At 27.3% G+C, this 25,000-nt stretch overlaps 6 protein-coding genes and 2 long non-coding RNA genes across 15 annotated transcripts in view; 3 read left to right on the top strand and 5 right to left on the bottom strand.

Moving 5' to 3' along the window:
• Window positions 1-2,630, top strand: part of LOC122637186 (calcium uptake protein 3, mitochondrial) — a 38,018-nt gene extending 35,388 nt beyond the window's left edge. For all 5 annotated transcript variants that reach the window (XM_043829181.1, XM_043829180.1, XM_043829185.1 and 2 more), the window contains 5 exons: window positions 1-89; window positions 692-915; window positions 1,270-1,427; window positions 1,531-1,688; window positions 2,556-2,630. The exon at window positions 1-89 is cut by the window's left edge and continues 40 nt beyond it. In XM_043829181.1, the coding sequence (XP_043685116.1) occupies window positions 1-89; window positions 692-915; window positions 1,270-1,427; window positions 1,531-1,688; window positions 2,556-2,624 (698 nt within the window). In that variant the 3' untranslated portion in view covers window positions 2,625-2,630. The remainder of the gene's footprint in view (window positions 90-691; window positions 916-1,269; window positions 1,428-1,530; window positions 1,689-2,555) is intronic.
• Window positions 1-7,608, bottom strand: part of LOC122637194 — a 15,891-nt gene extending 8,283 nt beyond the window's left edge. The window contains exons 1-3 of one of the 2 annotated variants that reach the window (XR_006329179.1): window positions 7,548-7,608; window positions 5,083-5,190; window positions 3,145-3,413 (exon numbers count right to left, since the gene is read on the bottom strand). This is a non-coding gene — a long non-coding RNA (uncharacterized LOC122637194). Of the gene's footprint in view, window positions 1-2,692; window positions 3,414-5,082; window positions 5,191-7,547 lie in introns of those variants that run through there. The other variant, XR_006329178.1, reaches the window with a different exon arrangement.
• Window positions 5,099-20,047, top strand: LOC122637185. 3 transcript variants are annotated; one of them, XM_043829177.1, is made up of 12 exons: window positions 5,099-5,330; window positions 10,818-10,877; window positions 13,228-13,608; window positions 14,373-14,667; window positions 16,520-16,658; window positions 16,986-17,179; window positions 17,289-18,003; window positions 18,077-18,234; window positions 18,345-18,500; window positions 18,564-18,651; window positions 18,735-19,438; window positions 19,499-20,046. In XM_043829177.1, exons 1-12 carry the CDS (start codon window positions 5,296-5,298, stop codon window positions 19,637-19,639), a joined length of 3,066 nt encoding a protein of 1,021 aa, XP_043685112.1. In that variant the 5' UTR covers window positions 5,099-5,295; the 3' UTR covers window positions 19,640-20,046. The 3 variants fall into 3 exon arrangements, with proteins under 3 accessions (XP_043685112.1, XP_043685114.1, XP_043685113.1); XM_043829179.1 differs by lacking the exon at window positions 10,818-10,877 and having other exon boundaries at window positions 19,499-20,047; XM_043829178.1 differs by lacking the exons at window positions 5,099-5,330; window positions 10,818-10,877 and adding an exon at window positions 11,295-11,443 and having other exon boundaries at window positions 19,499-20,047.
• LOC122637195 lies at window positions 8,793-10,912 on the bottom strand. Its single transcript, XR_006329180.1, has 3 exons — window positions 10,816-10,912; window positions 9,713-9,848; window positions 8,793-8,832 (listed from the first exon to the last, which is right to left on the bottom strand). It is a non-coding gene; the product is annotated as an uncharacterized LOC122637195 (long non-coding RNA).
• A 333-nt stretch (window positions 20,048-20,380) lies between the features above and the next one.
• On the bottom strand, window positions 20,381-21,444 carry LOC122637193 (dynein light chain Tctex-type 1). The gene is made up of 3 exons (XM_043829194.1): window positions 21,017-21,444; window positions 20,680-20,845; window positions 20,381-20,600 (listed from the first exon to the last, which is right to left on the bottom strand). The coding sequence occupies exons 1-3, from the start codon at window positions 21,035-21,037 to the stop codon at window positions 20,452-20,454; spliced, it is 336 nt and encodes a 111-aa protein (XP_043685129.1). The 5' UTR covers window positions 21,038-21,444; the 3' UTR covers window positions 20,381-20,451.
• A 112-nt stretch (window positions 21,445-21,556) lies between these two features.
• Window positions 21,557-23,019, top strand: LOC122637189 (distal membrane-arm assembly complex protein 2). Its single transcript, XM_043829188.1, has one exon. It carries the CDS (start codon window positions 21,789-21,791, stop codon window positions 22,638-22,640), a length of 852 nt encoding a protein of 283 aa, XP_043685123.1. The 5' UTR covers window positions 21,557-21,788; the 3' UTR covers window positions 22,641-23,019.
• On the bottom strand, window positions 22,638-23,512 carry LOC122637190 (U11/U12 small nuclear ribonucleoprotein 25 kDa protein). Its single transcript, XM_043829189.1, has 2 exons — window positions 23,088-23,512; window positions 22,638-22,986 (listed from the first exon to the last, which is right to left on the bottom strand). The coding sequence occupies exons 1-2, from the start codon at window positions 23,382-23,384 to the stop codon at window positions 22,723-22,725; spliced, it is 561 nt and encodes a 186-aa protein (XP_043685124.1). The 5' UTR covers window positions 23,385-23,512; the 3' UTR covers window positions 22,638-22,722.
• Window positions 23,513-24,348: 836 nt separating this feature from the next.
• The window catches only part of LOC122637187 (cytochrome P450 4c3-like), a 20,635-nt gene continuing 19,983 nt past the window's right edge, over window positions 24,349-25,000 (bottom strand). Inside the window, exons 8-9 of the mRNA XM_043829186.1 lie at window positions 24,971-25,000; window positions 24,349-24,738 (exon numbers count right to left, since the gene is read on the bottom strand). The exon at window positions 24,971-25,000 is cut by the window's right edge and continues 133 nt beyond it. Coding sequence (XP_043685121.1) covers window positions 24,398-24,738; window positions 24,971-25,000 — 371 coding nt within the window. The 3' untranslated portion in view covers window positions 24,349-24,397. The remainder of the gene's footprint in view (window positions 24,739-24,970) is intronic.

Raw genomic sequence — 25,000 nt, 5'->3', positions numbered from 1 at the left:
GTGGTGAAACGAAAGACGAGTTGGAACATTTGAATCAACGTCAAGAAAGTCCTGAAGAGATCCAAGGACAATACATAAACGATGATCAGGTATTGACAAGAAAGATTTTCTTCGGTTTTACAATCAACGTCATTTTTCGATATCAATAGTTGCTTGTTAAGGGTAAGAAAATGTTTCATCGTTCAATATGAAATCGATTGAATTTCTTTTCAATATTTACTTTTTCTGTCCTCCATGTATAGGTTCAATATTCAAGTAAACATGATTATAACAGATTATGAATTTAAGCTGAACTATATGTGATATTATTTTTGATAAGATCTCTAAGAAAAATACTATATTAATATACGAAAATATAAGAATATGATATTATTATATTATATTGTTTGTAATAACAATTCAAAATTATATCATATGTATAATATAAATTTTAATCGTGCATATACTACATATGCATTAAATTATTATTAATACTTATTTATTAATATCGTAAAGATTATAATTTATACTTGGAAAGAAAGAAAAATGTACCAATAAAAAATGTTCAGATAAACAAATAATTAATTTTCCTTTGAATGGAGTATAAATGGAATTATTAAAATTAGTAATGAATTTAAATACAATTTGAAATTATTAAAAATTATATAGTGGCTTTAAATATAATCTTCATTATAAATTATGTTACATGTAGGGTCTACAAAGACGACATGCAGTGGATACAACCCTGATGATACATTTCTTTGGAAAAGATGGTAACCATGAATTAAAATACGAAGATTTCCGTCGTTTCATGGAGAACCTACAACACGAGGTATTAGAATTGGAATTTCATGAATATAGCAAAGGTCATGATACAATAAACGAATTGGATTTTGCTAAAATATTGCTAAGATACACTGAATTGGATATCGACGAGTAAGATGGTTTCTATCTATTAAAATTTCTTTCATTTAAATTTTCATTTCTTCCATGCATATATATCAATGCATGCGTTTGCATGTGTATAATAATAGCAAATTACTAAATAATATTATTTAAATAATATTATCATAATATCATACTATTATACAGTAAAATATATTTTACTATATCATTGATACGTTATCATAAAACTCCGTTATATTTTTACGATTGAATTATATAATTCTTGTCATTGAATTAAATAAAATGAAAGAAGATATTTTCATAAAAAAAAAAAAAAAGAAAAGAAAAAAAATCGATAACTCGTATAAATATGATACAGATTGAACGAATTAATAATTCTTGCAGATTCGATAAATATTTGGAAAGAATGATAGATCGATCCGATTTACAAATCGGTATTACTTTCGACGAGTTTCGACGTTTCTATCAATTTCTAAATAATTTGGATGATTTTTCAATAGCCATGCAAATGTATACGTTGGCTGATCATCCGATATCTAAAGGTATATAAAAAAAATGAATTTTTCGTTATTAGTTATTTCTATTTACCTCCCCCCTCCCTACTCCAACCCATTCACCCATTTAAAAATCGATTTTTATTTACAGATGAATTTCAACGTGCTGTTAAGATATGTACTGGATCTGTACTTTCTTCTCATATTATTGACACAGTATTTGCATTATTTGATGAAGATGGTGATGGACAATTGTCTTACAAAGAGTTCATAGCGATTATGAAAGATCGTCTCAAGAGAGGATTTAAGGTACCATCGAACAAATAAATTGTTCATTTGTACATATATATATATATATATATATATATATATATATATTGCAAAAATTTTTTTCCCAAAATAATATTTATATTGGAAAATATATTTCCAATATGAATCTTTCTAAATTTTTATCATAACAAATCTAACGAACGATTTAGGTTATGATCTTAAAGATAATCCCTTTTGTAACCCCATAAAAAATATTTCTTAATTCTTTTCTTATACAAAATATACCTATATCTTTATCGAGCGCCTGTAATCAGACTACAAAATTCAGAGATACACCGATGCATGAAGGGACAACGTTCTCTAGGGGCATCCTATTTCTCTTTTTCCCACCTTGTTTTACTTTTATAACAAATACAAATATATTATACAAATATTTCATCCTCTTACAGCTGGATTTTTATTGAACGAATAAATTAATTAAATTAAATTATATTATAATTATAATATATTACATAATAATATAATTAATTAAATTAAAAAATAGATAAGTGAAAGCACAAGTAACGTAAAAAATAATTTCTAGGAAAAGAAAATTTAAATAAAATAAAAATCAACTGGAAAATTATTTAAAAAAAGAAAAGGAAAAAAAAAAAAAATATATATATATATATATAGAGAGAGAGAGAGAGAGAGACAGAAGAAAATAATTTTAAATTCGTAATACATATAAAAAAATAAAAGAAAGAAAGAAAAAGTAGAATATTTAAAGAAATTTTTTTTTTTTTCTTCTACGAGGAAAAAGAAAAAAGAAAAATCATACGTTTAATAAAAATCCAGTTTCGTAACGAGAACTTGAAAATGTGAAATAACTATAGAATAACTTTGATTTTTATTCCTTCTTCGTAGTCTCCGCAACGGAACGAAGGTCATGTGGCATTTAAATATTGTGTGAAACAAGAAATGAAAGCACCTTGAAAAGTTGAAAACGTCAGGCCAAAAAAATGCAACGCATTATTTCGATAGGACACTGTGTCTATCTTTAAAAAAAAAAAAAAAAAAAAAAAGAAAAGAAAAGAAAAAATCCTATTACCACATAGTATTCTCCTGTATATATATATACACACATAATTCTTTACTACTATATTATTTTTTTTGTAAATTAATTAATTACCATTGTTTACCAATCGCAGCAAAAAAAGAAAAGAAAAAAAAAAAGAGAGACTCATAATAATGAATCTTCAAGTTCGAAGAAGAAACCAAGCAAAAAGAAATATATATATATATATATAAAAAAATAAAAAAAAAATAAAAAATAAATAAAATAAATAAAGTTTAAGTCACTGTTGCAAGATCTCGAAAAATTAAGTATATAAATATTTTTTTCCTTCTATTCTTTTTTGTTTTTGTTTTTTGGATTAATAATTATAATAACAATAATAATAATAATCATCGTCATAAAAGTTATACATGCTAAATAAATGCTTTTGTCAAGTACTCACCCGCCGTTCATTGTTTCCTCTTGATTTATAAAACTATTCGTATTCGTTCTCTTGACCAGTCGTCTAATTTCCTCGTTCTCTTTGCGTCATCACCAACAAACTCGAGGTATGTACTTACAGATGTATCTGTGTATACCCTGTGATTCCTTTTGGTTATATATCGTACTAGATAACGTTGAATGTAGTCGGTCTCGTTAACTTGAAAGAGAAGCCGCCGCCAAAATGAATAAATTCCAACGCAACGCCTTCAAGGTATTACACAGTTCTATGGAAAAGAAAGAAAAATAAGAAAGAAATCATTTTTTTTTTTTTTTTTCTAATGAGTATAATTTTTAACGATGTTGTTAATGAATAATAAATATTTTAATCACGACAATAATAATTATTGCAACGTTGATCTTTATATTGAATTAATTGTGATAATATATATATATATATATATATATATATATATATATTCGCATTATGAATTTTTTTTTCTAACAAATATTTCGATTATAATTTGTAAGGATGAATAAATATTGTCGTAATTAATGAATTAATAATTATTGCAACATTGAATTAATTGTGATAATTTGTGTGTGTGTGTGTGTGTGTATATTTATTCAGAGTATGAACGATTTAAAAAGAAGGAATTAATTCTTATAAAACGTTGCTCTGAATTTTATCAGATTAATTCTAATAAAATTCATTACATGCATGTTAATCCAGTTAACGGATCAATTCTGGTAACGTTGTCTCTAATCGTATCAGATTAATTCTGAGCATTGAATAAAACGTACGGATTAATTTGACTAATATCTAAATCGTTCAAATAACCCAGTTAGTATTCTTTTTTCTACATCCAATTAATCGGATTAATTCACTTTATTATTTTTACGATTACTTTTTGTATTCAATTATCGAATTAATATTCACAATGATGCTTCTGTTATTATCTAATTATCAAATTAATTCACAAGGTATTAAATTCGATAGGAAAATTAAAAAAAGAAAAAAAAAGAAAAAGAAAAAAAGAATTAAAAAGAAATTATCCATACTAAAAATATTAACAATATATTAATACATATAATCTAATATATTTAATACATATATACATATATTTATATTATAAATATATATGTTAATAGTATATAGTTATATATATACATATATATATACATATATACATATATTTATATATAATTATATGTATATATATATATATATATATAAATTAAACATATTTAACAAATATCTTATATCAAACGATCTTATCCCTGAAGGTAACATACAAATATATTAACACACTCAAATATATTACACAATATACATACAAATATATATATATATATATATCTACATATATACCTACATACATACATACATACATATAACAACAATACAGATATAATACTTCATTACATTCCCATAAGAATGAATAAAACCTGAAATTAGATCTAAAAAGGAAAACAAGTCACGACCAAACAAATCCCTCAAAAAAAAAAAAAGAAAAAAAGAAGAAAGAAAGAAAAAAAAAAAGAAAGAAAAAGAAATGAAAATGATATTAAAATTCAAAGAATGAAGAATGAGAAGGACAAACAAAAATAACAAAAAGAGAAAAAAAGAAAAGGAAGAGCTACATGATACAGAAAAGAGAGACAGAGACAGAGACACACAGAGAGAGACAGAGAAAGAGAGAGAATCAAAAGTATTAAACTCCTTCTCTCTCTCTCTCTTTCTCTCTCCCACCCTCCCACCCTCCTTCCTCCTGAATATCAACAGAAATCCCACAACTCCTCTTGAAGAGCAAATAAGCAAGAGGTAGGAGGGGAGGGGGTGAGGTAGACTGTATAAAAGTGGGGAAGAGAAAGAGAGAGAGAGAGAAAGATAGATAAAGGGAGAGAGAGAGAAGAGCTAACGTTGGCAGTGCGAACAAATGTTTGGAAACGTACTGTTGTCAGACGATCGCGAAGTGTCGCGAGACGAGGAGGAGGAGATTCGTTACGCGTTCATTTGCTTCTTTATATCACTTGTATTGTTTCTTCTTTTGATTCCTTGTACTGTAAAAGTAAAGAGAAAAAATAAGAAGAATAAATATCGATCACAGAGAAGTCAAAATCGACAAATAAAAAAGAGGATTTTTGTTGTGTTGGTTCGATCACGTTATGGGAATGTTAGGCGTATTCAAATGGCTCCGAAAGTAAGTGTCTATTATATTTATCATTTATATATGTAATTCGATTCGAAAAAAATTATTTATTGTTTTATAACTTGAATTATGTCTGTGTGTGTGTGTGTGTGTGTGTGTGTGTGTGTGTGTGTGTGTGTAAGTTAATTAATTATATAGATTTTATTAAATATGAAATCTTTGATATATTAATAAATATCGACGTGTAAACATTTTCAATGTGTACATTTTTCGACATGTTAAGATTTAACATTTATTCGTAGAATTGAACAAGATCAACATGTATGTAATTTGAATCGTACAGAGAGATGTGACCTTTACACCAAAATATATGGAGCTTATCGTATTACAAACTTTTCATCGATAACTCTGTCTCTCTCTCTCTCTCTCACTCTGTGTTTCTGTCTATCTCTCTCTCTCTCTCTCTCTTTCATTTAGCGAATTCATTTGAATATACATTTATATATTTTGATATAAACAGATATATATATATATATATATATATATATATAAATTAATTTTTTGAAAGAATAACAGGTTCAGCGTCACTTTCATTAGAATCTAACGTTAATCCTATTTTTTACATGTACATATATATATATATATATATATATATATATATATATATAAATGTATAACGGTTTTATATACGAAGTTATGTATATTTTTGCATTATAACATCATGACTGAAAAGGTGAAGGACGTTTACGTTCGTGTCGAGTATAACGATAACAAGAACGAAACCTCGATTTAAATCGAATATTGTATTTGTTTTTTTGTATGTATGTCTCTCTCTCTCTCTCTTTCTCTGTTCGTGTGTGTGTGTGTGTATGTGTGTATATGTTGATAAAATATTTTTTTTCGATATTGTATAGAGTTATTAAGAGAAAATTTAGAAGAAATCGAACCAATCGAAATGATCTATCTTTCTTATCTGTAATATCCTTCATGTAAATTCATTCTATTCTAAATTCTAATATTCCTGATATCTAATTTATTAATAAGAAGTCAATAGAAATGATCCTTTTATTGAAATTTGTGTATAATTTTTAATGAAAACACTATATATATAATAGTACTTATATTTTTATATAATAATAATAATAATAATAATAATAACAATAATATATGTGTACTACAGTATACTATTAATATTACAATATTATTAGTATTATATTATCAGTATAATAATATAATAAATAATTAATTTTTTTTTATATAACATTATTAAAGAAATAGAGAGAAGCAGAAAATTAGTTTATGTGTTATATATATACTTATTATGTATTACATACTTGTATATATTTATGTATATTACATAAAAGTACTATTATACATTATAATATACTATTATATATATATATATATATATAGAAAAAGAGATATTACATATCTATACGTATAAAAATTCAAAGATATTATTAACATATAAATAATATACATATATATATATATATATAAAATTACATTATTTATAATTACATATAAATAGAATCATTACATTAAAAATTTTCTAAAAATGTTACACACACATACACATATACTGAACAATGTAGTATACTACAATAAAAGTATACTAAAGTAAATGATGTTAACACAATCGAGTAAAAAACTGTTTGATTTTGTTCTGGTAACACTTTTCTTTTTTCTTTGTTTTTTATTTTATTTTATTTTATTTTTTTTTTTAAATGTTACGCTCGGAAATAATAGAGTCCGTTCTTCTTTCCTTAGCGTAAAAAAAATAAATGTCCGAAAAATTTTCAAGCGTGTCGAAGACACGGGCTAATTATCCTGGTGTGCCCAAAAGAACGAGAGCCCCTGTCGTTTCAATCTTACGTGTTACTTCTTAAAAACCGTTACTAGAATCGATTCTCTACTTCCTTAACTTAGCTTAGCTCAGATACAAGCTAGTATTATCATTATTTTATAAGAGTACACGTATTTCTCATATCTTCCTCATTTTCTCGAGTATAATGAAATAAGTACTCGGAGATCGTTACAACAGATTCCGTTGTTATTCGCTCATCTGATCTTATATCATATATATATATACATACACACACACACACACACACACACACACACACACACATGTATGTGTTGTGTGTGTGTATGTGTGTAGATATAGATAAAAATGAAATTAAAAATAAATTAAAAACAACGATAGATATGTTTATAAGTTTGTAAGTGAATATGAAACGAAAAAAAATTTTATATCAATTTACTTACTTCCTTGGATGAGTTTATGATTGAAGTTTGAAATTGTAATATCACCATTTTTTTTCTCTCTCTCTCTTTTTTTTTTTTTTCTTTTTCTTTAGAGAATTCTTTTCTTCCTGTAAAAAATGAAATATGTTTATATGTATTTTATTTTGTTTTAATTTGTTAAATAGATATATATATATGTGTGTGTGTTTGTGTGTGTGTGTGTGTGTGTGGGTGCATGTATTTATGTATGCATGTATATATGTATATGTAGGTCAAATAAAATCAAGAAATGAAATTAGAAAGAAAATATAGAATGTCAAGTAATGCTTGTAAAATGAAATTGAATAATTTGATACCGCAAGATTTATTTGTTCAATGAAATTTATTTGTTAACGGACTAGATTAATTTACTTTTGAAGACGATAAGAATTTCATTTTTTTATAGGATATAAATATAAAAGATATCTATATATTTATTTTCTTTCAACTCGTTATATGTAATTAGTTTCAATTAGACAAATAGAAAATATAAAATGTTAAATAATTTATATACTTCAGATTGAAACGAAAAGGAAATTAATGGAAATGAAATTTAAAAAGAATGAAAGAAAGAAAGAAAGAAAGAAAGAAAAAATACACTACACTTCCACTCTTATTTTAATCTTCATCACTTTTGATGAAAACAGAAATTTGTCTGATTTATTCGTGTCAGATTAAATTGAAAATTAAAATTAAAAAGAATATATAGAACGTTAGATGATGTTTGTACGTTGTGCCGAATGACAGAAAACAATATTATAAAAATGAAACTTAAAAAACGAAGATATTTTCATTCTTAAAGAATTTTCTTATTACCTCTTCATCTTTTTTTTTTTTTTTTATTTTCTTATTAATTTTTCAAAGATGAAAATGGAATTTCCATTTTCAAAAAATTTTCTTATCCGTTGTGAACAATTTACTTTATTTTATCACTTTTTTTTTTTTTATCTTGCCACATATATTCACATCAAATTAAACAAAGAAATAAAAGTGTTATAACTTAAAAAAAAAAAAAAAAAAAAAAATTTTTTTTTTTTTTTTAATTTTCTTATCTCCTATAATCTATCTCACTTCTTTTTTTAATTCATTGCATATACAAATACATACGTGCGTATAGATAGATTAGATTGAAAAATAGAAAAATTAATAGAAATCAAATTTATACTTACGACACTCGGGACGAATGAATTTTTCGTACAACAAAAAGTCTCTCTTCGACGAAAAAATGACTAAGAATATTTTCACTTTCGAAATATTTTCTCGTCTCCTACAATGAAAAGAAATTCCGTCACATTTTCTCACAACTTATCGGAGAATATTATTAATTTAACGCAAAAGAGAAAGAAAAGAAAAAAAAAAAGAAAGAAAAGAAGGAACGAAACAATGCATCTCGTACGAAATAATCGATATTTATCGCGATAAATTTAACGATATTATTAGTTCTACGCGCACGTTTGAAAATTTCAACGAGTCCATTATTTTTCAACTGTTTTTATTGGACGAGTCCACTTTTTTACCAACCGACCTTTGATTGGACGAGTCCACTTTTTTGTTCAACTAACCTCATACCGGACGAGTCCACTTTTTATTAACGATGCACTAATAAAAATCTTCTTAATTCAATTATATTTCTAATTACTATATAATGATCCAAATCACTGATTCAAAATCCAAACATACTCGCATACGGCATAGATAAAAAGGATAAATAATATTAATAAAAGTTTGAGAAAATTCGAAATGAAATCAACGAGACGAATGTAACGAATTTCGCGGTATTTTTAATTGGGAACGAAACGAAACGAAATGAAACGTAGTACCACAAAAATAAAAAGAAAATTTTTTAATTAATAAATTACATCGATATATAAGATTTATATATCGAAAGGATGAAGATCACTGATCTCTGTCGCATTTTTCGATCTGGAAGTATTAACAAATAAATAAAATAAATAAAAGTAAACATTCTTAAAACGTAATAAATTTCGTGAACGGAAACTAATCGTCTGTTCGAATAAAATCAAATCAAATCAAATCAAATCAAATCAAATCAAATAGAATAGAATAGAATAGAATAGAATAGAATACAATAGAATAGAATAGAATATAACAGAATAGAATAGAATAAGAATTTAACAGTTACCTACTTTTCTCAAGATCGTAGACTCGCTCGAGTGACCTCTGTGATCTCTTGCCACGTATAAATAACGATCGTAAGATCTTACGATCTTTCTCCTCCTTAGATCTCACGAAAACAGGTGTATCTTTCTCTTACATTTTCTTCTGCGAAAATAATTCATACATTAATACACGTATACGTGCACACATAGATACGTATATATTACTATGTATTAGAATATAAAACTATATAATTTTATACATACGTAATAGTATATAATTTAAATTAATAAAATATATACATATATATATATATAATTATAAAATATATAGAGTACAGACAAAAATATATATATATATTACTATGTATTAGAATATATATATATATATATATATATATATATCGTTCTAATATAAAGTAATAACACGTATCTGATTACCATTAAAAGAGGATATCCCCGTTAATATTAGTACCAACTATAGCCACTAGATAATAGTAATATGGATCTTGAAAATAAAGTCTCGGACATGATTAACATTTATTAAATATTCCAATGTGCTTTGATACTTTCTCTATTAAGATTCAAGTAATGAATGTATTTCAATGTATACAACCTGCATATGCAAATTGGATTAATAATGAGTTCAACTTGTCTTCCGTATATAACGCACGCAAACCAATTATACATGTACACGTACATAGGGGACACATATAAAAATAACAATAAGAGTATACGTGTGTAAGAGAGATAGAGATAGACTCACTATGAGAAACTAGTTCTATACGAAATTCTAACGTTACATAGTAACGTAAGTATACACGAGCGCAACATCAAGAAGACAAAGGTATAAGTTAGTATTGAGAGAAAGTTTACGATTTCAACGATCGTTTAATTTGATGAGATTCGAAAAGAAATTATCAAAATGGCTCCCCTCCTACCACCATCTTGATTATTGTTTCCTTACGATCGTACTTTTGAAAGAAATATAACTCTTACAATTTATCGTTTCGTATTAAAATATAATCATGATTTTATAGTACGTTGTTATTTGTTGTTTATTAATGTCCCGTGTAATTTCGATCGATTATTAATCCTTTTTATAAATATCGATTACATATGTGTGTACTTACAGAGATATCGGCTACCGGGACAGAAGTAGACGAAGCTTGTCGCGGCAATCAACCTTCTCGAAGTAAGTATACGCGATGTACTAAATGTATGATGGCATTTAGGGTGGAGAGGGAAAGAGGAATTATATATATATATGTATGCATATTTAATATGCATATCTGTAAAAAGTAACGGTAATCGTCTAATTAACCAATTAAAAATTACGACATAAACGAGCCAATGAGATAACGCGTTTCTTAAATCGTTTACTCGAAATTTTATTCATTGGACCAATAAAACGTAAAACATATCGATTGTTCTGATTGGTTTTCATAATTTTGGTTAGTTAACTCTAACCGGTGGTGCCATCGTTCATCGATTGTCGAATTTGTCAGTGTCTGTCATAATCGGTTAGATCAGAGAAGTGGTAGATAAAAAACAAAAAATAGTATGAAAGGAAAGTAAAGATTTCAAAGGGACATAGAGATAGATAGAGAGAGAGAGAGAGAGAGAGATAGTGAGTGAACGAGAGAGAGAGGGAGAGGGAGAAAGAAAGAAAGAAAAAGAGAGAAAAATGTCGATTTCTTATACGACGATTTGCAACGCAAAAAAACGACGACAAAGGGCCAAAAGTGCCGATGAAAGCGCGTAAGTTCTCAATCCTATTTTTTATTTCCTTTCTACACGGATCCGGCATAACCTCATTCAAACGTACGATCAAATGTCATTAGACGTATTATTAATGCGCGCGGAATTATTTCTTGTGAATCTTTTGAACGTGTTTAAATCGAAAAAAAAAAAAATAATAAAAATACAGTTCGTTCGGGAAATTGAGAATTTTTTAATATGTCTCTTTCAAACGTGCGATTTTTTATTTCAGGATTGTAAGTACGATATTACGATCGCGCGGATTATCTCTTGTGAATCTTTGGGACGTTTCTAAATCGAAAAAAAAAATAATAAATAAATAAATAAATAAATAAAGTTCGTTTGAGAAATTAAGAATTTTTAAAATTAAGAATCGTTTTTAAACGTACGATTTTTAACTCGAGGGTTGAGAACCGTTGCTTTACGGTTGCACGAATTATTTCTTGAGAATCTTTCGAACGTGTTTAAATTGAAAACGAAATTCTCGTTTGAGAAATTGAGAAATTTTTGAACGAATAATCTCTTCTAAACGTACGATTTTTAATTCGAAGGTTGAGCACCGTTACTTTACGGTCGCACGAATTATTTCTTGAGAATCTTTCGAACGTGTTTAAATTGAAAAAGAAATTCGTTTAAGTAGATTGAGAATACATTTTTATTATTTACGATCGACATTATCGTTGTTTTAATTTGAAGAGTTAAAAATTGGTGACTACTTTGTGTGTGTATTTGTTTGTGCTTTATAATCGTGTTAACAATTTTTTACAATTTAACAATTATTTTATTGCGTTCTTTAATATTCTTTTTTTCTGAATCTCTCACTTTTCAATGGGATCGTTGTTTCGAGTAATAAAAATAGATGAATAAAGAGTGAAAGGGTGAAAGTGAGAGAAAAAGAAAACAAAAATGAACGGATTCGAAAGAAAACAGATCGAACGGTGAGAAATTAATTTTTTTAATCTACGATCCATAATTATCGTAAATGTAAGATTTTTAATTCGATAATTGAGAATCACTGCTTCGTGATCGTGCAAATGATTTTTTGATAACGTATCAGAATATTTTTGGAATCGAGTAAAAGATTCGTCCTTTTTTTTGTTTCAATTGTTAACTTTTAAAGAAATCCCTTAAATAAATAAATAATGAAATGATATAAAAAAATTTTCGTTGTAAAAAATTTACGATCGCAAGTGCGATCTTTTATAATTTCAGGATTGATATCAATTTTGTTTCGTTTTTGCGATCGTATTAACAATTTTTAACAATGTTTCAAATGCGTTCGAATCAACAAATATTCTTAATAACGATCACACGATATGAATATGATTATACACACACGTACACACGCACACAGACATTATTATTAATATAATGATAATATGCGTGTAATAATTATTTAATTTTTTCTTATATCTTATATCTCATATATCATAGTCTTATAAAGTTTCTTATAGTATTTTCAAATTTCGCGCTTTTTAACGCGAGATATGTAAGTAACTAATGACAAAGATAGAAAAACAAAGAGAGAGTGAGAGAGGGAGAGAGAGTGAGAGAGAGAGAGAGAGAGAGAGAGAGAGAGAGAGAGAGAGAGAGAGAGAGAGAGAAGAAAAGCAATATGGCGGAAGCAAAAAATAAAATAAGAAGATCAAACGAAGCGGGAAATTTAAAATTGTTAACCTGAAGCATACGATTGACGAATTACAATTTATTATTTCACGTTAGACCATATATATATACACACACACACACACATACATTTACATATATACATTTTTATTTTTCAGTGAATCTTATCGAAACGCATTACAAGCGTTCATGGATCGTCGAAGATTTTCAACAACTATGTTAAATGCACAATCGCAAAATAGTTTGGATATAAAGGGTGTTAGTTTGTTAACGGACAATGGTAACGACGACGAAAACGATGATGATAATCATAAGGATAACGAACAAAAGACGATACAAGATGAAGACAATTCAACATTATTATTGGATGTACCAAATGTAACGGCCTCGGAGATCTTTGAGATTGGATCGGTCGCTGGAACGGAGGATCGATATTTGGAGTTGATATATGCCGAATGGGAAAATACGCGGATCTCGTTGAAAAGGCAAACGCATCCGGAATGTCGAAACGCGGTCAAAACCGACATGGAAATTCTCACGTAAGTTATGAGTTTCCTTTTTCTTTTGTGATTTCAATCGAATGTGAGAAAGTTTACGTTGCGATATTTCACTTTCAACAATCATCGTATTACCATCGTTCTCCACGTGATCACGTGATAACTAATTCTACAGACACTTAAATATCTCTCTTGCACAAAATAAAATTTCAATCGAATCGTTAAAAAGAGAAATGTTTCGTTTCTTAAATTCCCAATATCCATCAGTAATTAATATTTATTTTGGAGGGGATAAAATTTTTATTCGAATTGTTACAAAATATAATATTTCATTTTCAAATAGTCCGTCACGTGATCACGCGACGACATCTTAGTAATCCATGACCGCAAATTCTAAATATATATATATATATATATATATATTTTTTTTTTGCATTTTTGATCTAAATCAGAGAATTTGAATTGAAATGTTGAGGAAAAAAAAAAGATATTTCACTTTCAGTATACGATATCTCGTGACTCTAAAGAGATTCTAGATATCTCTTTTGGACGTATAACATTTTATTGTTGAAATGTTAAAAAATAATATTTCACTTTGAGCAGCTTAAACGTGATCGCATTATATCTCAAGATTCATGATTACAGATTCTAGACATTTATCTTACTGAATATAAAAATTTCGATTGAATTATTAATAAATAATATTTTACATTCAGTAGGTTCCATTACATGATATCATAGAAATTTTTTAAAATTGAAATGTTAACAATTACTTTCTCATTTTTTTTTTTTTTTTCTTTTTTTAGGAAGATTCGACATCCAAACATAGTCATGTTAATGGCGATGACGCGTACGGAAGATTACGGGCTTGTATCGATTCTCGAACCTGTAGACTGTACCCTTTACAATTACATGCACGAGCAAGGCGAACGAATTTCCGTTCGAGAGATGGCAAGGTTCGCCGGTAAATTGGCTGATGCACTTAGGCATGCACACATGCGTGGTTACGTTCACAGTGCTATTAGTTCGCATTGCGTTTATCTCGCCTTTGGTGAAACTGTTAAACTAGCAGGATGGGAATTGGCAATCAACTTGACTAAAGTAAGCCATTTTTCAATACTATCTTTCTCCTTTTTTATTTTCTTTTATTTTTTATTTTTTTATTTTTTTTTTTTTAGATTCTTTTTGAAAGAATGAATCTTTGTATCTTTTCAAAAACAAAAAAAAATAATACCAATCTTTTTTATTTTTTTTTTTTTTTTAATGATATAAAAATCAATAATATTAATAAAAATGTCAATAATATTATTTTAATTTGTTAAGATATAGATCATATTATATAAAACAAAAAAAAAAAATAGAGAAAAAATAGAAAATTGATCATGTATATGAAATTGATTATATATATGTATAATAGATCATATATATATGTATGTATGTATCTGTGTATAATAGAAATTATTTATAGAAAATTATCTTATAATGATTTGAAGTATTATAGGAAAAAGAAAAATCTTATAATTGACATTAATACATTATGGAAATTTGTAATAGTTTTATAACAATTTTTCAAGATCATATTATTAGAATCGATTAATAAATACTGACAATATACAGGGTGTTTTCGATCTCGCGATACAATCTAAAAAGGATTGATTTTACGTAGACAAAAAATAGATGCGCGTGCGTGTGTGTGTCGAAATTATGTAGAGTAATAAAAGAAAAAAAAAAAAAAAAAAAAACAAAGTTTATTTTCATTTGCACACGACGAATGAATCAACTACAAGTAAAAATACAGTTGACCTGGTCGTCGTTTATACTAATCAATCAAACTTTTCAATTCATTATCAATAATTATCAATAATCCTTACAATAATAAAATAAATAAAATAACATCACTATTACATCATTTTTTATCCATTATTATCCCAATGTAACAAATATCAACTATAATATACACAAGTAGTGCAAGGTGATATATCTAAATGTAAATATAAATATACATCTCTTGGTATCTGCAAAATATCAATTCGTTTCAAAAAGCAAATTTCTTTATATATAAAAGAAAAAAGAAAAAAAAAAAAAAAGCAAAAGTTCAATACCATATCATGTTGTACCGTCAAATTAGAGACACCCTGTATATGAAAATAAAATAGAATTTTCTTTTCTTTTCTTTTCTTTTTTTTTTTTTCTTTTTCTTTGTTTTTAATCGGTTGTTGCGCCGTTGCGTTCCAACGAAGAGAAATACCTTTGTTAATAGGAAAGATTTAATGGGATAACAGTGGATGAGGATGAGGTGGAGGTGGAGGAGGAGGAGGAGGAGGAGGAGGAGGAGATGATGGTAGTGGTGGTGGTGGTGATGGTGATGATGGTAATGGTAATGGTGATGGTGATGGTGATGGTGATGGTATACGTCATTTCCGTGATTCACGTGACGCACCCAGCGACGTTGAAATGCAGGAAACTCGGGACACTGTGTACACATTGTTAGTTTCCTACGAAATGTAGATTTCTGTATAAAATCGTTCTACCATGACCGAGGTTTATTGCAATGGTGCCGGATGAAACTTCAAACGCGGGATCTAGGTAGACCGGTAGAGAATAATTTGGATTCACGAAAGTCGTTCAAACGGATTTAATTAAATAGCATGACCATGAATTAGATGGAATTTCTGTCTCTCATGGATTCTTTTTTTTTTTATTTTTTATTTTTTTTTTTGTTATTTTTATTTCCTTTTCTTTCTTTTTTTTTTTTGGTCTCACCGCTCCTCTCTTCTTTTTTTTTTTCATTTTCATTTTTTTTTCCTTTTCTTTTTTTTTTTTTTTTTTTGAAAGACGATTCATTCATCCGTCGATTCGTTTGTTTGTTGTTTTTTTATTTTTTGTTGTTATTTATATATTTTATTTCTTTCCTTTTCCCTTTAATTTTTCTTTCTTCTCCTTTTCATTGTAGCCAAAGCCCAAGCAAGAGTACGAGGATATTCTACGCGGTGAGATATTTAGATGGCAAGCACCAGAATTATTTTCTGGTATATCTTGCAAAGAGAGCGACGTTTATGGGCTTGCCTTACTTATATGGGAAATGTGCACGAGTAAGCTTTGATTTGATTTCATTAATTCTGTAGTTTGCTTGAATGATAAAGAAGAGATCTACGTTATCTCTTCTCTTATCTCTCTCTCTCTCTCTCTTTCTCTCTTTTTCTCTTTAACATAAAGAGAGAGAAAGAGGGATTATTATTAGTACTATTGTACTAATTTATATTTACAAAATTTATATGAGATAATTTGAAAAATAAATCAGAAATTATCATTCCCCTTTTTTTTTTTTTTTCTTTGATTGTCTTTTTTTGTTATAACATTTTTCATTAAAAATATTTACATGTATATAATATTTTTACATATATCCAATTGTTTAACAGTGCGTGTACCATGGACCAACTGCGATATTTCAGATGTCAAGAAACAGTATTTACAATTGAAACATGGTATCCCCATAGATTTATGCAGTTCCATACCATTAGTTAATAGTTTATTGGAAATTGCCTTACAAATTGATATTGCTAAACGAAATATCGATATTAATAAAATACGTAGATTGTTGCAAAGTCTTGAGGTGAGTTTAACCGACTTACAATTGGTTAAAAATTTTTGTTATATCATTATTATTATTATTATTATTATTATTATTATTGTTATTGTTAATATCATAATCATAATTTTAGATACAATACGAGCATAAGGATCCTGTATACATGGATGAATATAAAAAAGACAAAAAAGAAATTAATAAGACAATTGTAACATCAACCGTCGAAGCTTCAATTACAACAAATTATCATAAAATCTCTTCACCAACGACTGTAACCGAAGAATGTTTAGATCTTTCAAAAAATACAAAATGTTTGTATCCTACCGAAACTAAGGAATATTTTGATTCTATCAAAACTAAAGAATGTTTGGATCCTACAAGAACTAAAGTTCGAACATGTGATTCTGAAGTCTTCGCAGATGTACCAAATCCCAATGTAAATACCATCATTCAAAACGATCTATCTAATATATATAATAATCATAAAGAGAGTAATTTGTTGGATCGAGAAAATAGAGAAACAAAAAAGAAAAATAACAATGTGGATTCTGGCACGCCCAAATTACAATCGTTCAATACATTTAGAAAGTCTCAGCAAGTGAAAAAATCTATGACATCGAATAATATATATAGGAAAGTGAGAATACCTAAAAATCTGTCGGAATCTGATAACAGCTCTATATCACCGTCACCTCCTGGAGTTACTAATCTTGTCGAAGATATTCCAGTTGATGTAAATGCACGTATCAATTTGCAACGTTTGAAAGAACTTCTTGCTAATAGAAGAGAACGTTTTTTTAATGGTATCGGCTCACCTCAGTTATTTGAACAAAGTGAAAGTTTAAGAAGTAAGAGTGATATATAATGTTAAAAGGATATGTTTTACAAATGAAATCTCTAAATATTATTTTATTTCAATAGGTTCAGTCACGGAGACGGAGCTATTGTCCAAAGTGAAAAGTAAAGATTACGAGCCACATAAACCCGCTAGTCATAAAACATGTTTAGAACCAAAATTTAACAAATCTCCTGGCTCGTATGATTCATCTTACGTATCTCCTAATCAAACAACTCGCAAAGTATTTTTGCAATAATAGTTCTTTCTTTCTTTTTCTTCATTTACTTACATCAATGTAATATTATTATCAGTGAATTATTTTTTATATCGGTATTATTTTTTCTTATATAGCAACCTTACTCGCAGATGCCTAGCAATATTAAAAATGCAATAATGCAACCACGAGTATTAATCCCAGATCCTCGAAGCTTTTTTGAATCGTCCTTATGGAAAAAAGAAAAAGAAATCTGTATATCGAAAATGAGGAAAGAGGATCAAAATGACATGGTAATTAATATTTAATACATGCAATTAAAATTGATATATTAATTTTTTTAATTTTATTAACAGCAAACATTTCAAGAAAATCCTGAAAATATGTATCAGAAATTAGGTATCATGAAACGTTCAGAAACATATAATGTAAACAACAAATCAGGTTTGTGACGAACGAATGATATATTTTATAATATGTAACATATGTTAGAAACCTATGAAATATATTTACCTTTGTTTCTACAGAAAAAAATAAGCAAAATAATAGGGTACTTATAGAAAATGTACCTGAGCCGGAGCAAATAGTGAATAATAAAAATAACTCTTTACAAGTTCTGAAAGATGCGTTAGATCGTGCAACTGAAATAATTTGTTCAACGTCTACTCACAATGATGCGATCAATTCATGCTTACCTTCTCAATCTTACAGTAATATTAATACTACAACACAGAAAACGTACATTAACAAACCTGTTATCGATAAAGCTTATGATTTAACTTATACCGATGATATCGAAGAAATAAAAAATAAAGAGAAAATGGACTATATGTATAGATCATCTTTGCTAAGTCACAATATACCTGTTGATACCGAAACATTGGATAATAATGTCTATGACACTAAGATCAATTCGAATGATTTTACAAGAGAACACGAAGAGTATGAAAAAATTATCTACCGATTAAAAAATCCAATTCATAATTCTAAGACGATACAATCTAACAATAAAGAACTATCGAATGAAATTTATTCCAAGGAATTGTTTTCACCAATATCGATTAATGAAAAGCATGATTATGAGTTGCCCTTTCTATCAACATTAGATAATAATTGCAAAAAGTGTAATAATAAAATTTCATTACAAAGACGACGTTCTTTACCAGCTACGTTTCCTCGTCCAAAAATAGGAAGTAATTCGCAATTGGGCAAACTACCGATACGTAAGGCTGTAAGTACCAATGATCATAACTCATTAGAAATATTCTAATATATTTTTTTATTATTTCAGGATCATTCAATAAATAACTCTATAGAGGATTTCTATATCGACGATGATAATTTAGAGTTGATGAATTTAAATATTAATATGTTATTGTTGGACGATGAAATGTTCTACGATAATTATTTGTTTGATAAACAAACAACTTAAAGTCTTTTTTTAAGACTGACATTGGGCTATTTTTTGTATTCTATTAATTGAATTTTATTCGCAAGTTTTGTTTTTATAGATTTGACTAATACTAATATTAATTAGTAAACTCCAACAACGGTTGGTAAACGAAGTATTAAAAAAGAAAAAAAAGAAACAATAATAAATGCTTAAGCTTTGTTTTTAATTTTAAATAAACACTACCAAAAAAGAGGTTCTTTCTTTCATACAATATATTATTTAGTTACACTTTATATATATATATATATGTTTCTTATATGTATTAATCGATAGTCTTCTATCCTTATGATGTAATTTATTAATACAATAACTTAATATGAAACAGTTTATTTCAAGCTATAGAAAATAATTGCATTTATTTAAATCGACAGCATATAAATATATATATATATACACATATATATATATATATATATATCATAAAGCAATCATAATAGCAAAATTTAGTTGAAATATTTGAAAAAAATTAATAATTAAATATATATAATTTTTCTAATTCTTGCAATCTACGTGTGTTCATCACAAGTAAATGTATATTTATAATAAAGCATTCTAATGTACAGGAATATTACTTTCAAGACCTTTTACTTAGTATTTAAATATTTCCTTATATTTGACTTAAAAATTATGAGTAAGGAATAAAAAAAAAAAAAAAAGAAAAAAAAAGATGAAGAAAAAGAGGACAAATTTGTGCAGATATTCGCAGCTGCATACCTTAACTTTTGTTTTAATATTACTATATTTATTACTTAATCATGAAATATATAGATTATTTGGAAAGTTATCCTTCATTATATCCCTAAACCAAATACAGAAACGATACAATACATAGTCTTGTTTTCCCAACGTACGGTACAGCTTCCGTCGGTAGCATTATCCCAAAAGCACGAGCTCGCTGTATGTAATCCAGCTCCATTTTTTTGCATGATTGTACACGTAACTAATAATTGCAAGAACGACGTTAATAAATATGAAATAAAATTTGTCGATTGATCGAGAGATATCATTAATATACAAACCAATATATTTATATGGTTTTTGCAGCCTGGTAAGATTTCCTAGACAAGCTTCAACGACGTTCGATGTCCATTGATTAACTTTATTATGCTGATAAGCATTTCCACCGATAGATACTTCTATAGCTTCTTTAATAATTTTGCTTACGGTATCAACCACAAATTGAGTCTGAAAGAACAAAAATGATTAATATCACATTCAAACATAAATCTATTTCTAAATTATAGATTCATAATGTAATTTCATATTTTTGAGTATACGACAAAAATATATAGAAACCTTTTACGAATGATATCGTAATTCTTTTGTTTTTTTTCTTTGCAGAAAACAATTACTAACCTCTTCTTGCATATCCTCCATAATGACGAATTATTATTAAGGAAATAATTTTTTATTCCTTAAATTATGTTACTCCACAATGTAGATGTATAAATGAATAAAATCCTTGACAACTCACAGGCGTGACACTTTCATACGTCAAAATATTTTTGTAAAATAACTGCACTGGGATATTTAATCAAAAATTGACACAAGTAACAGAAGTAGTACATTTTATATCTATTTGCTTATAATCTATTTGCTTTTTTTTTTTACATATACGAAAAGAAAAAAAGAAGAAAGTTTATAATACAAATCTCGAACAAATTCGATAGCTCTATTTCCTTTACATTTATGGTACGTTCATATTTAGTGCATATAGAACATAGTACGAGAAGCAGCTGATGCCGCCATATTTATTTCTTATATTATGTCGATAAAAAGAACATTTTAATTATGACAGAAATTTTGAGGTTCGAAATGTAAAGCTATTGTTTGAATAAGTTAAATTCTATCGCGTGGATGACATTTTGTATTTTATTTTAAAAGAATAAAAACATAAAAATTTGTTCCATACAATACATGGATTTGATTGGTTCTTACGATAAAATTCAACCAATCAGTTTAAAGCAATATACGAAGTTTAAACATCGAAAATATTTACAACCTATTTAAGTTCAACATGCTCAAAGTAACCAAAGTTACATTAAGTTCAAAGAACAATCAAGAATATTAGTAAAACAAATATTAAAAAGACTAATTTCTGTTGTTGGCAACATATTTGTCCTTCGATATGTTGTTACTGCATTTCGTCAATAAATTGATATTTGACGAATTAACCAAAACCAGTCATGTGGTTAGAGTGAAAAATTTACAATATTTTAGCACTGGAAATAAATTAATGGAACGTATACCACGTAATATAAAGGATTGTTCAAGATTTATGATTCGTAGAAATCGTATAAACTCGGAAGACAAAGAGCCTAAAGCTGGAAGCGATACCAGTTTCTCTTGGTTTAAAGCAGAAGCTCCGCCACCTCAAACTTTTTCTATAGGTAATATTAAATCTTGGTGGGAATATAATAAGAGATTATTGTTTGCTAAACAACAAGAATTTAATTTTGAAAGAGCTAACACTTTGGGTAGTAACATAGCTGCTGCGTATTTCGTTATTGAATGGAGCGGAAAAGTAAAGTTTAAGAACTCTAATTGGTTAGAAGCCACAAAGGATAAACCTGTTCGTTTACCAAATTCATATAAACCAAATTATATAATTATTGGAATAGATGCTAGTAATACGTTAATATGTTACGAAGGACTTAAAAATATGAATTCGCTTCATTATTTAAAATGGCTTAGTTTTAAAGGCTGTGAATATATTGACGATTGGTGCATAGACAAAATATCTGCACAATATCCGTCGTTAGAGTATTTAGATATTTCTGATTGTAAAAATGTAACTGAGAGAGCATTAGAAGCAATATACAAATTATATAATCTCAAAACGTTAATAGTGACAAATCATCAGAAATCTGCAACATTTGAATTGACATGTCTTATGTTAGAAGAATGTAATACAAATTTACAATGCAAGATTTTTAATTCAAGGTATTCAAATAATAAATCCCAAGAAAAGAATAAATAATTTAAAAGATTAATGATTTAATTGTATAAATATAATGTGTGTATATAATCATGTCCTGTAATATGTGGAAATCATATCCTGATCATGCATTTTTTATGATATTTCTTAATTTATTTTTTTCTCTATACTTCTTAACATAATATAATTCAGCTTTATTGGTGATACCGTACGTTTTTAAATTTTCGTTATCGTTTAAGAGCTGTACATTGTTGAAACATAAGTTATACTTTTTCCAAACATGTCTCCAACTTATTTTCTTCTTAATATTATCTCTTTTGAAACATAAGTTTGTATGTCTCTTGATGGCTCTTTTTAAATCAAGCACTGTAGTTGTATGAGTAGGTACCTATATTTAAATAAATAAAAGTTTTTATAGATATATGAAGTATTTAATTATATTTGATCAAAGTAAAATGATACAAATATATTAAATAAAAAATATATTACCACGATAGAAAGTTTCGGCAGCTCTCCACGATGTAGAAATAATGTTATCGCTTGTCCCTGAGCCACGGCGATTTGTGCTTTAATTTCTTCTACCGTGACGTTTAAAGGTAATCCACAGAGAAAAGGATCGCTTTCGATTAAATTATCAATAGCTTTTTTAGTCAATTTAACCAATTCCTGATGATCCAAATCTGACTTTGTATTCTCATCAGAAACAATTTTTTCTTTCTTTTCAGATGTCGTAACGTCCAATTTATCAATATTAGAGGAAATATTTTGTTCTTTGATGTCGTCCATATTTTCGTTTATGTTTTATTTATTAAAATTGTACGTTTCTATCGTTGCAATTATGTTTGACAAGAATTATCTACATATGAATTATACATCTATAAAAACTACTGCAGCTGTGTACACGACAGGAGTTAAAATCGATCGATAAAACAGAATCAACAAATATTATTTCTTCGAGCGTCCAAATATTTATAATTTTGTGATATGTAGTGGGTAACTAAGAAAACGTTATTGGCGCCATCTGTAATACTAGAGACGAATTTGGAAGTTTTCAAGAATGGAACGCTCGCGCCGCCTATGTCACGTGACTAAATTATAAGTAGAGATTATTATGGAACTAAACGTGGAGAGGATCACATCAAATTAGAGAAATCAAAGACAATTGTAAGTAAAATAACTTTCTTATTAAAAATAATATTTCATTCATGCTATATATATATATAATATACATATATATCATTCAAACATATTAAGATTACATTAACAAAGTTATAACAATATCATCACGTCGTAATTTTTTAACGCCAATTATATAGTACGTAATCTTAAAAGATTATATATACACACATATATATATATATATCCTTTGTATATTTAATATTACAAAAATACATATTCTCCATATTTTATTTTTTCTTTTTCTTTCTGTTTGTTTCTTCATACTAAGATATCACACGTTAGCTTTTCGATACAATTGACAAAGTTACAATTCGTACGCGATAATTATCGTATAGAATCGATAAATCTATTACGATCGATTTATAATTTAATTATAGCTTAACATAACCTATAATCTATAATATCTATAAAACTATTTTAAACAAATTCTGTTTAAACAATACGATATACAAGGATGCAAATATGTAATTATACATACACACACACACACATATATATATATATATACATGTATATATATATATATGTATATGTATATGTATATACATATATACACATAGATATTATAGGACGTCCATTTTGATAATGGTAAAAAAAAAAAAAAAAAATTATATTTGAAATCATCGCGTTCTCGGTGTAATTTTTAATGGTATTCCACCTTTATTAACAAGAACTAATTCGGATATAAGACGAAGTTTGTCTTCGCTTATTAAAGATGTAATATGGTAAGATTTTAATATCGATAAGGTGAATACTTTAACAACTACTGTCGCGAATTTCCAACCTATACAATTGCGTGATCCCGCGCTGAAAGGTATAAATGTGTACGACGGTAATTTAGGGCTACTTGGTAAAAATCTTTCGGGTTTAAAAACGTCTGGTTCGGGAAAATAGCGAACGTCTCGATGTAACAAATAAGAGTTTATTAGGACCGTCGAACCAACTGGAATGTTATGTCCCACTAAACGAAGAAAAAAAGAAACTATTTTTTTACAAAAGATCATAAAATCTAATATTTTTATAAGAGTATGTTATTTTATAAAAAAAAGAAATAAAATCTTTCTATGAAATTATATTTTTATAAAACGATAGATAGTAATCATATTTTGTTTTCTTTTTTATAAAATTCATAAAAAAGAATTGAGAATTTAATTAATGTGCGTGTCTGTATTAATGATATTGATTGTACTCACGTATTTTAATGGGACTATAAATTTGTCTAC

The sequence above is a fragment of the Vespula pensylvanica genome, chromosome 24 (assembly GCF_014466175.1).
Source record: "Vespula pensylvanica isolate Volc-1 chromosome 24, ASM1446617v1, whole genome shotgun sequence".
NCBI lineage: Eukaryota > Metazoa > Arthropoda > Insecta > Hymenoptera > Vespidae > Vespula > Vespula pensylvanica.
The sequence above is the reverse complement of the archived record's forward strand: the minus strand, read 5'-3'. Positions and strand labels throughout refer to the sequence as shown.

Coding starts and splice junctions, on each gene's coding strand:
- LOC122637190 (XM_043829189.1), bottom strand. CDS start 23,384: ATGGACGACATCAAAGAACAAAATATTTCCTCTAATATTGATAAATTG. Junction 22,987..23,087: donor TGCCGAAACTTTCTATCGTG/GTAATATATTTT, acceptor ATTTAAATATAG/GTACCTACTCATACAACTAC.
- LOC122637185 (XM_043829177.1), top strand. CDS start 5,296: ATGGGAATGTTAGGCGTATTCAAATGGCTCCGAAA. Junction 16,659..16,985: donor TATATGGGAAATGTGCACGA/GTAAGCTTTGAT, acceptor ATTGTTTAACAG/TGCGTGTACCATGGACCAAC. Junction 18,652..18,734: donor TAATGTAAACAACAAATCAG/GTTTGTGACGAA, acceptor TTGTTTCTACAG/AAAAAAATAAGCAAAATAAT.
- LOC122637193 (XM_043829194.1), bottom strand. CDS start 21,037: ATGGAGGATATGCAAGAAGAG. Junction 20,846..21,016: donor TGGAGGATATGCAAGAAGAG/GTTAGTAATTGT, acceptor TTGTTCTTTCAG/ACTCAATTTGTGGTTGATAC. Junction 20,601..20,679: donor AAAACCATATAAATATATTG/GTTTGTATATTA, acceptor TGCAATTATTAG/TTACGTGTACAATCATGCAA.
- LOC122637189 (XM_043829188.1), top strand. CDS start 21,789: ATGTTGTTACTGCATTTCGTCAATAAATTGATATTTGACGAATTAACC.